General features: G+C 45.7%; 2 protein-coding genes across 2 annotated transcripts; one reads left to right on the top strand and one right to left on the bottom strand.

Moving 5' to 3' along the window:
* The first annotated feature begins 4,470 nt into the window (after positions 1-4,470).
* Positions 4,471-5,206, top strand: LOC126599138 (tubby-like F-box protein 7). The gene is made up of 2 exons (XM_050265479.1): positions 4,471-4,858; positions 4,935-5,206. Exons 1-2 carry the CDS (start codon positions 4,471-4,473, stop codon positions 5,204-5,206), a joined length of 660 nt encoding a protein of 219 aa, XP_050121436.1.
* Positions 5,207-10,379: 5,173 nt separating this feature from the next.
* On the bottom strand, positions 10,380-12,828 carry LOC126600228 (L-type lectin-domain containing receptor kinase S.1-like). Its single transcript, XM_050266794.1, has one exon. It carries the CDS (start codon positions 12,622-12,624, stop codon positions 10,612-10,614), a length of 2,013 nt encoding a protein of 670 aa, XP_050122751.1. The 5' UTR covers positions 12,625-12,828; the 3' UTR covers positions 10,380-10,611.
* Between the last annotated feature and the right edge of the window lie 551 nt (positions 12,829-13,379).

Raw genomic sequence — 13,379 nt, 5'->3', positions numbered from 1 at the left:
GTTCTTCCAAGATCAAGCCCCGACGGCCCTTTGGATCAACAATCATCCACCAATTCAAGATCAAGCCCCGACGGCCCTTGAAGAAAGTGTTCTTCGTTCTTCGTTCTTCGTTCATCGCTCTTCCAAGATCAAGCCCCGACGGCCCTTGGATCAACCATCCACCAATTCAAGATCAAGCCCCGACGGCCCTTGAAGAAAGCACCATCGTTCATCACCCGTTCATCCAAGATCAAGCCCCGACGGCCCTTGGATCAACAAACATCAACAAATCCACACATCCAACCGTTCTTCAAGATCAAGCCCAAAAGCCCTTGAAGATCCGTTCATCACTGTTCTTCAAGATCAAGCCCAAAAGCCCCTTTGAAGATCCGCTCAAATCCACCTTCAAGATCAAGTCCACGACCCTTGAAGAACGTTCATCCTTAGATCAAGCCCAACGGCCATTTGGATTAATCGCACATCCACAAATACACACCTTACGGAGATCGAATCAGAGGATCAAAATAGAGAGAGATTGTAACCCAAAATCATCAAATACAAATATTTGTTTGTGCACGTTGTTCTTGTCTCTTTCGTTTCAGGAATTTTCTGTGTTCACAAATTGGCACGCTCGGTTGGACCATCTCTACCTCTCATCTCTTTCTCCGTTCAAGGAATCCAAGCACACCTCAAAGTCAATGGCATCAAGCAAGGGACAAGCCGTTCTTGCAACCACTAAGGGAAGGATCCTAAGCACTTCTGCCGCAAACGGACAATCCATTGGCGCCACGACCGCTCCTCAACATGCCACTTCAAAATTGGTGCCGCTAAAAGAGCAAGAGGAGCATCCAAGGTGTGAGTCTGTCATCAACCTGACCTCGCTGGGGGCACCGAAGCATGATGCTGAGGCACATAAGAGGACATCCCAAAGCAGCCAACGACGTTCTTCATCAGCATCCTGGATGTCTAAAGGAAAGTCACGTCTATTGGTCTCACAAGTCATGACTATCACCGTTACCTCCGTTGAAGAACAACTGGCTCAGATGAATGAAGCAATCGCAAGGCTAACCCGAACTGTGGAAGAAAAAGACTTGCAAATCGCTGCACTCGTCCGCCAACTGGAGCCACAGGACGACGAGAACCCCGACCCAGAGAATGATCCACTAAAGAGAAGAGATGACGAAGAAGATGAGCCTCAAGTGGAGAAAAACGATGTGAAGCCGGAGCCAGACCAAGCAGCGGCACTCATGGGATCTCTTTCTATCCAGCAGTTGCAAGAGATGATCACCAACACCATCAAGGCACAGTACGAAGGGAGCTCAAATACCTTCGGGTTGTACTCAAAGCCGTATTCAAAGAAGATCGATGCCTTAAGGATGCCGAGGGGTTATCAACCACCAAAGTTCATGCAATTTGATGGAAAGGGAAACCCGAAACAGCACGTTGCCCACTTCGTTGAAACTTGCAACAACGCAGGAACCGAAGGGGATTACCTCGCCAAGCAGTTTGTGCGCTCGCTGAAAGGAAACGCCTTTGAGTGGTACACAGACCTAGAGCCTGAGTCCATCAACAGCTGGGAACAATTAGAGCGGGAATTCCTCAACCGCTTCTATAGCACTCGCCGCACTGTGAGCATGCTAGAGCTAACGAGCACAAAGCAGTGGAAGGACGAGCCAATCATTGACTACATCAACAGATGGCGCACTCTAAGCCTCGACTGTAAAGACAGGCTCTCGGAAACCTCTTCAATCGAGATGTGCATCCAAGGCATGCAATGGGGTTTGCAATACATCCTTCAAGGCATTAAACCATGGACCTTCGAGGAATTGGCCACTCGCGCCCATGACATGGAGTTGAGCATCGCCCATCATGGGAAGAAAGAACCGATCGCCGACTACAAGAACGACAAAGTTCTTGGGACAAAGGTGGAAAAGGCTGCATGGAAACCCACCAAGGAAACGATGACGGTTAACACATCTCCCGTCAAAATATCCACACGAGGCAAGGCGATTCAAAACGAAGCTTTTCATGATCAAGAGATGCGTAGACGCACTTTGAAGGAGCTTGAGGAGAAGACTTATCCATTCCCCGACTCTGATGTGGTTGCCATGCTGGATGACCTGTTGGACAAGAAGGTGATCAGTTTGCCTGAGTGCAGACGGCCGGAAGAGATGAATCGTACCGACAGTCTAAGATACTGTAAATTCCACCGCTTCATCAGTCATCCGACAGAAAAATATTTCGTGCTGAAAGATCTCATCATGAAGCTGGCTCAGAAAGGAATCATCGAGCTAGATCTTGACGAAGTGGCGAAGTCAAACTATATCATCTTCACTTCTGGCTCTTCCGACTCAAAGTTTTCACATCAACCGCTGGGGGCATCGTCCGAGACAAGCAAAGTTGAAGGATGGACTCAAGTCACTCTTAAGAAATTGCACAAGAAGCATACGCCTACTCCACAAATCCGCCAATCGGAAAGGGGGCAAAGCAGCTCTTGTCAACCTTCAAAGCAACGTGAACGTGTTGAAGATGATGAAATTTCGACACATAGATCGTCCATCCCCATCACGATGCGCGATTTCTTTCCTGAAGACTTCTTCAATCACTCGGTCAAGGCTCCTTACTATGAAGATTGCGAGGAACGACTCTCTCAGATTGCTTGACGAACCAAAGCTCCTTGTCTGTAAGAGCCTAAACTGCAAGACACAATGCTCCTTGTTCGCACGAGCCTAAACTGCACGAACCAAAGCTCCTTGTCTGTAAGAGCCTAAAATGCAAGACACAATGCTCCTTGTTCGCACGAGCCTAAACTGCACGAACCAAAGCTCCTCGCCTACATGAGCCTAAACTGCATGGCACAAATGCTCCTTGTCTGCACGAGTTGAAACTGCGAACGACACCAACGCTCCTTGCCTGCGCGAGCTGAAACTGCAACACGGCACCAAATGCTCCTCGTCTGCACGAGTTGAAACTGCGAACGACACCAACGCTCCTTGCCTGCACGAGCTGAAACTGCAACACGGCACCAAATGCTCATTGTCTGCACGAGTTGAAACTGCAAACGACACCAACACTCCTTGCCTGCATGAGTTAAAACTGCAAACGGCACAAAAAGAAAATACAAAAAAATATGTATGTATTTGAACTACGTTTTGACTTGATCTCTTTCTTTAGAAGGGTACGTAGGCAACTCGAGTATTCAAAATTTGAGTTCAGTCACACCAAAATAAGGAATAAGGATTTTATTAAAAGTTTTAATGCTATTACAATTTCTTTGTACAAAAAAAAAAAGAAAAAAAAAAGGGAAATATATGTATATGCCTAGGCCCAACAGCAACAAAGGGCACCAGCCCTGTACCCGTCCAGCGGCTCCGGCCACGACGAAAGGCTCGTCGGTTTCGATTCTTTTGTCACTGGTTCCTCTGGCTCAATTCTTCATATGGTCGGACTCTCGAGGCGTGCTATGGCGAGATATGCTGAGGGAGAACGTGAGAAGCGAATTTCAAACAAGGCTCCGAGATCTCGATCTGTCCGATCAATCTCCGACAGGATCTCGACCTTTAACCCGGTCTGATCCTCATAGATCTGAAATTGCCATGACTCCCGTGGATCTCTCCTCCCTTTCCCTTCGTCTCTGTAGAAATTTGGGGCACCCAGAGGGCACCCAAATTCGGTCTCTCCCTCTTCATCTGCCGCTGCCAACCTAGGCAGAGCAGATCGCGACTCCCCTCTTTCATCCGCTTACGCTGCTCGCGGTGCTCGCCTGCTCTCTGCAAGCCTCCTGCGTGCACCCATACCTCCACCTCACCGTCAGGCTCTTGGAGCCCATCAAGCAACGAGTCTCTCCCTCTTCATCCGCCGCTGCCAACCTAGGCATAACAGAAAGCGACAACGCCATAAACCCCCACACCAGTCCGTCTCCTGCGACTTCGACGGCTTCGAAACAGTTGCGACGGCGGCGCCACCATCTCTTCTCAATTCCACCTCAGATTTCGACTAATATTTCAGACTTGGACGCAACCGCAACCAAGGCATGATTTTCTTGAGCTGGGGCAGGCCAACTCCTCAGGAACAAAAGGCTTGCATTGGCAGGACTGGAGGCATTTTGGTTTGAATTGGGCATTTTTTGATCCGAAGACACCAGTTCAAAATGGAGTGAAGTTTTGTGTTTGCGTCAACGAGTTTCTGCCATGGGTCACAGCCCATTCTTATGCTTTCTCCACTCTCAAACTCCTTTCACGGCTAAAGAAAGCTTTTACTCGGAAAGAGCCCACAGAGAAGCATATGCAACAATTCTACATTCTGCCCATGTGTATGTTTGTGGAGCCATTGCTGCAGCTCAGAGCATCCGTATGTCTGGTTCAACAAGAGATCTTGTAATACTTGTTGATGAAACAATCAGTGAGATCATCATGGAGGGTTGGCAGCTGATGGATGGAAGATGCACACAATCCAAAGAATCAGGAACCCTAAAGCCCCAAATCTGAACCCATGTCGCTGCGGAAAGCCTTTCGCTCCCGGAAATTCTCCAAATCGTTCAGGGAATTGAAGCTCAGTGACGAGGATCAGGCCCGTGGGGGCGACCGCCGAGTCGTCCGTGACTCGAACTGTGCTGACTCATCTTCGTCGCCGTCGTCGTCTTCGTGGTCGGATATGCTCCCGGAGCTGCTCGGTGAGATCCTACGAAGAGTGGAGGCCAGCGAGGACAAGTGGCCTCACCGTAAAAACGTCGTCGCTTGTGCCTGTGTCTGCAAGCGGTGGAGGGATATCACCAAGGAGATCGCGCGGTCTCCTTCGTACAGTAGCAAAATTACCTTCCCTTCGTGCCTTAAACAGCTTATCCCCGACGATGGCGTCCCCAGACTGCTCCTCGACATTGGTCTCTACTGTAGGATGTGGGTTCTGGTTGTTTGGTTTTGGGTATTAGGTTCTGGTTCATCATCATCGGTATGCAGGTTCTGGGTTAGGGTTTAGAACTTCGTTCAGGACTTCGATCTCGTCGTCTCAGTCTCTCCTTCTCCGTCTGAATTCGATCTCGACTCTGAAATCCACCAGGCTCCTCCCTGCCTTCTTTCCATCCAACCCATACGGCCTGGACCAGGTCCCATGGCACAAGGATCATCGCTGGGACAGGAACAGGAACTTTCCTCAGTTTTTGGAATTTTCTTCTTGCTTTGGATCTCTGCCGAGGGATGAGTGGGCTGTGCTATGTGCCTGTGCTCAGTAGCGGTGCTCTGTGGCTGTGCTCGATCAGTGGCGGTGCTCGGTGGCAGTGCAACGGATGCGCAATGGCTGTGCTCAGTAGCAGTACAACGGGTGTGCAGCGGCTGTGTTCGGTGGTTGGGCTCAGTGGCTATGCTCTGGGTTCTAGCTGGATCCGACGTCAAGATCACCTCCACCTCCTCCGTCTCTTGCCTCGCAGCTGCCAACAACTTCAAAGACCGCTGTCAAACGACTAGCCGGCCGAGAAGCGCTTCCTCAAACTCCAGCTCTCCGTCCGTCTTCGTCCGCTCCCTGCAAATTCCTCTACCCACCACCCAAATTTATATAGAAAAACATATTTAAAAAAAAAAAAAAAAAAAAAAAAAAAGGGATGGTGGAGCAAAGTGGTGCTGGCACTACGTGAAAAAAGAAAAGAAAAGGGGAATGGTGGATCAGCACCATGTGAAAGCGAAGAAAGAAAAAAAAAATAAATAAATAAATAAAAAATATATATATATATAATAAAAATAAAAAAAATAAAAATTAAAAAAATTAAAAAAAAATTAATAAAAAGGAGAGAAGGTGGATTCTTGGTGGCTAGCACCATGCAAAGGGGAAAGGTTTTGGAATGGTGGATCATTCCACGTAAAAAAAATATACATACATATATATATATATATACATATATATATATATATATATATATATATATATATATACATACATAATATATGTATGTATATAGCAAAAAAAAAAAAAAAAAAAACGCATTGAGAGAAATAAAGTCCATTTCATTGATTTTGCTGGAAAAATACAGAGGGAACATTTACATGCCAAAAAAAAAAAAAAAAAAAAAGTGCAAACAAACAAAAGCCTTTATTGATTAGGTGGCGCCTCACCACTCGGCAGAGCTCCAGAAACGAGAGGCGCCGGAGGTTGACTGTTTGAAGCCACACCACTCGGCGGAACTCCAGGAAAAGGAGGCGCCAAAGGTTGATTATTTGGAGCTTCATTACGCGGTACAGCCCCAGAAAACGAAGGCAAATGTTGTTGGAACAAACCCACAAACCTCCGATGATCAAGTAAAATCTGACCATCAGATTCCTGCATCTGGTCAATTTTCCTCTTCATGTTTGTGGCATAGTTATGTGCGAGCTTGTGCAACTGTTTATTCTCATGCTTGAGCCCTCTGATCTCCTGTTTGAGACTCATCACTTCAGCCGCCAACAATTCAACTTGACGGGTTCGAGCAAATAGGCGTTGGGCCATGTTGGACACATAACTCGCACACTGCACACTAAGAGCCAGGGACTCCTTAACAGCCAACTCATCAGACCGCCTGGAAAGTAGTCTGTTATCTTTGGGAGTGACAAGGTTCCGGGCCACCACCGCAGCGGTCATATCATTCTTCATCACCGAATCCCCAACAGTAAGAGGACCAGTAGGGGATATGAAGGATGGGCGCCATATGTTGTCTGGAGAAGGTGGGACTGCCTCTTCACCAAGATTCAAGTCAAAACGACGATCGGAGGGTCCTGACATTTTCAAAGTGTTGAAGAAAGAAGAGGTCAGACGAATCAAGATCTTAGAAGTGCAAGAAGGGAGTTTTCACAAGCGAAAATTCAAGTGTGCTTTGAAACGAACTGCATGCCTCTATAAAAAATCACCACTCGACGGGATTTTAGAGATCGAAGAGGCGAGCTCAGAATTCGAAGAGGCCATTCAAAAATCGAAGAGGTAAGCTCAGAAATCGGAGAAGCATCTTGCTTTTTCAGACGCGTCGGCACCTGTCACACGCAAACTCAGCTTTGCGGAAATCACGGGTAATTTGTCGAATCGCCAATCCCAGATATCGAATGGGCGCCAGTCTTTTTTCAGCCGCGTCATCACCTGTCATATGCACACTCAACTTTGCGCAAATCACGGGCAATTTGTCGAAGATTTTCGGTAAAGGAGAAAGCACGTGAAGTTTACTGTTCAATCACGCGTTAGTTGCCGACACGAGTGAAAGAATAGTACCTCTACAGGAATCAAAGAACTTCCTATAATTGTCTACCTTCGCCTTCCATAGCAAGGCAGACATACAGAGCCTTTCTTCATCTCCAAAAAATGCTTTCCCAACGAAGCCTCTCGAGTCATTCAATGTTCCTTATTCCTTGGGGTACCTCTGCAAGCCAATGACTCCAAAGCAAAAGTATCTCATATCACCAGCGTAGAAAGCAAGAGTATCTCATATCATGCGTTCTCCCTGTCCTTTCCTTTGTCCTTGTTCTTACCTACAAAGACAAGGATAAAGAAAACAATATGCCGGAACTTCCACTCAAACTCGGGTAAGGAACCGACTGCTTGGAACCCTTCCCTGATTGCCTACCTAGCACTGCTCTCGAGTACTCGTTTCCCACTGCTGCTGTACTTCCAAAGAAGCTGCCACATCTGCCTGGAGAACAGATAAGGCAAGTGAAAATGATACCTTGCAGCATGTGGAGACAAGGTGCAGAAGGAACAAGCAGAGAAGAATGCAGTCTGCACAGTCAACTCAGCAGAAGGAGTCCGAGCTGAAGAACTCGAGAAGCTGCCATATCTGCCTGAAGAAACAAGCAGAGAAGAATGCAGCATGCACAGTCAACTCGGCAGAAAGAGTCTGAGATGAAGAACTCGTTTTGACCCTCAAATTCTTGGGTCGACTTACTAGGCGTTGTGGGCTGCACGTGCCGATTCACCACCCTTGAATCAAAACCTAGTTCAAGAATAAGCTGTGGAAAATCAACAATTGGAGGAATCTAGAAAATCCTTCAACCCAGTTCAAGATCAAAGCTGTGGAAAGTCAACAAGCGCAACAAAATACGTGTCGATTCAACCACTACCAAAGCCAAAGATCATCTACCACATGAAGCTCCTTGTGGTCCAATTTCAACCTTCAAGATCAAGCCTCGACGGCCCTTGAAGAAATTTCAAATAAAAATTCAAGATCAAGCCTCAACGGCCCTTGAAGAAATCTCAAGCCCAATTCAAGATCAAGCCTCAACGGCCCTTGAAGAAATCTCCAGCCCAATTCAAGATCAAGCTTTGACGGCCCTTGGATCGACATCTACAGTAAGGGACTTCAAAACGCATCTCCTACACGTGACAAGCACATGTATATGTGCCTTGAAGTGGGGGCATTTGTAGACATCGAAATTTCGTAAATAAATGTTGACCGATAAATCAAAGTGTCAACGCTCATGTATTACATAAATTTTACACGTAGTGTGTGACTCAACGAAAATTGAAATAAGTTGGAAAAGTCATCAAACAGGACACGTGTCAACACTTGGCAGAAACGACTTATTTCATCTGGGATATTATATTCAAAATTAGGCATTGGAAAATTCTATAAATACAAGCCCATTTCATTCATTTAAGGGAACCAATTCATATTACACCTTGAAGCTCTGAAGCTCTGAAACTCCGAAGCTCTCAAGCATCCAGGTTCCCGAAGAATCAAGAAAGCCTTCTTCGTTCTTCGTTCATCGTTCTTCCAAGATCAAGCCCCGACGGCCCTTTGGATTAACAATCATCCACCAATTCAAGATCAAGCCCCGACGGCCCTTGAAGAAAGTGTTCTTCGTTCTTCGTTCTTCGTTCATCGCTCTTCCAAGATCAAGCCCCGACGGCCCTTGGATCAACCATCCACCAATTCAAGATCAAGCCCCGACGGCCCTTGAAGAAAGCACCATCGTTCATCACCCGTTCATCCAAGATCAAGCCCCGACGACCCTTGGATCAACAAACATCAACAAATCCACACATCCAACCGTTCTTCAAGATCAAGCCCAAAAGCCCTTGAAGATCCGTTCATCACTGTTCTTCAAGATCAAGCCCAAAAGCCCTTTTGAAGATCCGCTCAAATCCACCTTCAAGATCAAGTCCACGGCCCTTGAAGAACGTTCATCCTTAGATCAAGCCCAACGGCCCTTTGGATCAATCGCACATCCACAAATACACACCTTACGGAGATCGAATCAGATGATCAAAATAGAGAGAGATTGTAACCCAAAATCATCAAATACAAATATTTGTTTGTGCACGTTGTTCTTGTCTCTTTCGTTTCAGGAATTTTCTGTGTTCACAGGGTGCTCCCTCATTTCACACTATAGCTACTGGAGAGAAACCCTAAACAATAATAAAAGTGAAGATAGATAGTAACTAGATTTTGCAATCTGTGTTTGAAACTCTTTTAAATTATTATAATAGTTTCAAACTCTCCTCCTCCTAATAATAGTAAATTTAAAAATACCCTTTTTATCCTTTCATTATTATTTTTTTTTGTAAACTTCCTTTCATTGTCAAATTTATTTTAAATTCGGCTTGCAATTCAGTGTAATTGTAAAATAAAAAAAATAAAAAAACTCAATCCGCTCTTGTATATAAGTTCTACATGTGAATAAAATAAAATAAATTACATTTTGTTAATCAAAAAACAAAACCTCAATGGAAGTTGTTAAATTATACAATAATTACAATTTGTTCAAAGAGGCCTTTCTCTTTTATGTCTTAGCATTGTAGCCTTCATTCATTTTCTTTTGGGGGAAAGTTGAAGAAGCGAAAAAATCATTTTAGTGTACCCAATATCTTAATTAGCAAACATACATATTTTCGTACTAACTTCATTACATGAAAGCTTATCGCGGTAAAAGTAAAAATTCAGAGAATTGAACAAAGAGATGAGGGCTTTTAATTTTTTTTTTTAGGTGCATAACTTAAAATATGAGTTTTCAATGCAATTTGCACCTTTTGCAAATTGAATCCTTATGAATTTGACCCATGAGACATCAAAAACACATTTAACCAACTCACATGTGTTTGAATCATGAGAAAAATTGAAATAGATCCAATTTTATAGGCATACTTTTAAAATATGTCCAATTTTTAGTTACTTTGAACTCATATCAAAATACCCCTGAATCATTTAGGTTTTGTCATGAGAGCGAGCTAGGTTTAAGTTAATATTTAGGTCCTAGTTTCTTCACAAAAGAAAATTAAAGATGCAAAATGAAAAAAAACGAAAGTGTAAAATAGTACATCTTTTTTTACTCTTTGAGAGAATGAATCCCGTTATTCTATATTCCTGCTAATAATTAGTAATTGACCATACGGACATATAACATAAATCTAAATCGAGCGAAAGTCAAAACTTTAAATTTAAATGTAGAAAAACATTTCAAAATCTCCCATAGTATAATGTGTAAATCGACCGAAAGTCAAAACGTTGAATTTCAAAGTGAAAAAAATTGAAACCTCCTACCATTTTACAACAAACACCAAACCTCACTCGACAGATTGAAATACAAAGTCAAATTGTCAATGTGTACGCCTCACAATTTTTTTTTTAATTTCTTGAAAAATAATATAAAAACTGTAATTGAAAGGAAAAAAAAAAAACAAGCATATTCACACTAAAGGCTGCTGGAGTTGGGGTGGCGCCACTTCCATAGACAAATCATCACTACCGCCGTCTCCGCCGCCAATGCTACTATCACCCCTTGCCAATTCAGACAACAAATGGGCGGGTGCGGTGGCGGACGCGGCCTCACCAACCAAAACCGCCACAATTTCCCTCATGTTAGGCCTTCTCTGTGGATCAGGATGGCAACAAGCCAGCCCAAGCTTCAAAGCAATCTCCATCTCCGCCGCCTCATACTCCCCATTTATTCTCGGGTCCGCCGCTTCCCCCACCCTCCCTCTAAAATACAACTTCCTCACCCAATCAACCAACACCTCCTCATCCTCCGCCGCCTCCATCTCAATCGGCTTCCTCCCACACGCCACCTCCAACAACACCACCCCGAAACTATAAACATCACTCGCCGCCGTCGGCGCTGCCACAGTCGCCAGCTCCGGCGCCAAGTACCCGAACGTCCCGACGACACGCGTCGTGTGGGGCACTTCCCCGTGCTGGTAGAGCTTCGCCAGCCCGAAATCCCCAAGCCGCCCTCTCATCTCCGCGTCCAACAAAATGTTGCTCGACTTAATGTCTCTGTGAATCACCATCTGGTCCCATCCGTGGTGGAGGTAATTCAACCCCTCCGCCACATCCGCCAGCACGCGCCGCCGCCTTTCCCACCCCAAAACCGTCTTGGGGTTGTCGAAAATCCACCGATTGAGGCTTCCATTGGGCATGTAATCATACACCAGCATCAGCTCGTTGGCCTTCCGGCACCACCCCCGCATCTGCACCAAGTTCTTGTGCTGCAGCCGCCCCATGCTGGCGATCTCCGCCATGAACTCCCTCAGCCCCTGCTTCGAGTCGTGGTTGACGCACTTGACGGCGATTTCTGTGCCGTTTGATAAGGTGCCCTTGTAAACCTTCCCGAAGCCACCGGAACCCAGAAGCTGATCGGTCGAAAAACCTCCCGTCGCCTCCCTCAGCTCCTCATTGGAGAATCTGTGCGGCCAATACTCCAGCTCCCAATCTTCGATCTCGTCGTCGGTTTCTTCGCCTTCCGTCCTTTTCTTCCGCCAGTACAAGTAAAACGCAGATGCTAAAATCAACACAAAAACGACACAACCGATTGAAATCCCGGCAATCGCCGAACTCGATAGAGAAGACGACGGAGAAACCAGCTGGAAAACGGGCAGATTCGTCGTGTTAATGTCTCTGGCGATTCCGGTGTTGCTAAAACTCCAAGCTAAAACCCTCTGGGCTTCAATCCACTGCGTTTTCGAAGCCGAAAACCCGACGAACATCTCGGCCGATACGTAGTTCGCAATCTTGGGGTCTATGTAAGTAAGCGTTGGCAGAGAAGGACGGGACACATTGGCAGGGGCGACGGTGACGTTGAATTCGAGACTAGTCCCGTCAAATTCAATCCAGGCCCGGACGTTCTGCCCGGTCCGCATTTGGATCGGGACGAATCCGCCGGTCGAGTTGTAGTACCCGGCGGGGGTCGTGACGGCGGACTCGATGTTGTTGAGGTCGATTCCGATGTGATTCCCATTTGGGTCGTTGAATTCCGGGTTTTGACCCGTGTCGAACTCGACGGCGAGCAACGGGGCGACGAAGGGGACGGTGGCGTTGGTGAAGAGACCGAAGTATTGGCTGGCGAGGGCGTTGGGCGGCGAGGTGGAGTTAGAGAGGACGAAGCAGAGGCCGAATCCCGGGCTCGAGGCAATCTCCGGGAGAACGGAGAAGACGAAGGAGGTGGAGAAGGAGGTGACGGAGGTGGAGTTGGAGGTGGGTTTCATGGGAATTTTTGTTGGGTAGAAGACGCGGCCGACGGCGAACTGGTTGGTGTCGTTTGTGAGGCGGATGGCGGCGGCGTCGAGTCGGGCGTCGTTGATGAGAATAAGGTCGGTGGCATTGGTGATATTGGTGAAGGAGTTGAACAAGAAATCGAGAGCGGAGGTGGGGGAGAGGAAGAGGTGGAGGAGGAGAAGGCGGACGACGGCTGAGAAGGGTCTCATCCGTACAGATTCCACTTGTCGCCGGCGAGTGGGAAAAAGTTTGTGGGTGGATTAACAGTTGTTATGTTACTTTGTTTAATGAAAGTGGTCATATTTTTGTACAAGCGGATTGGGATCCCTTTCCACCTAATCCACTAAAATCCACTAAGTTCATAATCCGGTTCGTTGAAATTTGATCTAACGGTTACAAACAGAGAGTCCCTTAAAAGTTATAATTACTGTAGTGATTAGATCAAATTTCAATAGTCCAAATCTCGAACTTTATGGATTAAGTGGAAAGGGATCTAGAGATTATCTCTTTCCAGTGGGGTGCTACTACTAAAACCAAGTTAATAATTTCGTGATATTGTCACGTAATGTTATCAAGTAACGTATTTTAATTAAGAGGATTTATACGATAACTTGTGTTCAATTTTCTTTCTTCATGTTGGCTATTTTATAAAAAAATGACAAATTTGAACTACGATTTGGAATTTTGGTTGCATGCTTGCAACGAGGTTGTATTTTGTAGTTCATGTAGTTAAAGAGTAACTCAAGCATTCTGGTGTTTCATTTTGAAAATTAATGTGATTGTATGCTTTAGAGTTTGTCTCTAGAAAAAAATGTGAGGACCAAAATGAACCAGAAAAATATGTTGACCTAGTTGCTCAAGGAGTTTTGACATGACAGTTTGAAACCATAAGATGGAAGAGATAAGGCGGATGAATATCCACTCGAGATTCTCGAGGATTCTATAAATCACTTCATTATATTCG

This window comes from Malus sylvestris, chromosome 14 (genome assembly GCF_916048215.2).
Source record: "Malus sylvestris chromosome 14, drMalSylv7.2, whole genome shotgun sequence".
NCBI classification, from domain to species: domain Eukaryota; kingdom Viridiplantae; phylum Streptophyta; class Magnoliopsida; order Rosales; family Rosaceae; genus Malus; species Malus sylvestris.
Note: the sequence above shows the minus strand (reverse complement) of the source record. Positions and strands in the feature narration are given on the sequence as shown.

Bases quoted from the DNA above. Each gene is read 5' to 3' on its own strand.
- LOC126599138 (XM_050265479.1), top strand. From the start codon at position 4,471: ATGTCGCTGCGGAAAGCCTTTCGCTCCCGGAAATTCTCCAAATCGTTC. The intron at 4,859-4,934 runs GTCTCTACTGTA...ATCGGTATGCAG, and splicing joins CAGACTGCTCCTCGACATTG to GTTCTGGGTTAGGGTTTAGA.
- LOC126600228 (XM_050266794.1), bottom strand. From the start codon at position 12,624: ATGAGACCCTTCTCAGCCGTCGTCCGCCTTCTCCTCCTCCACCTCTTC.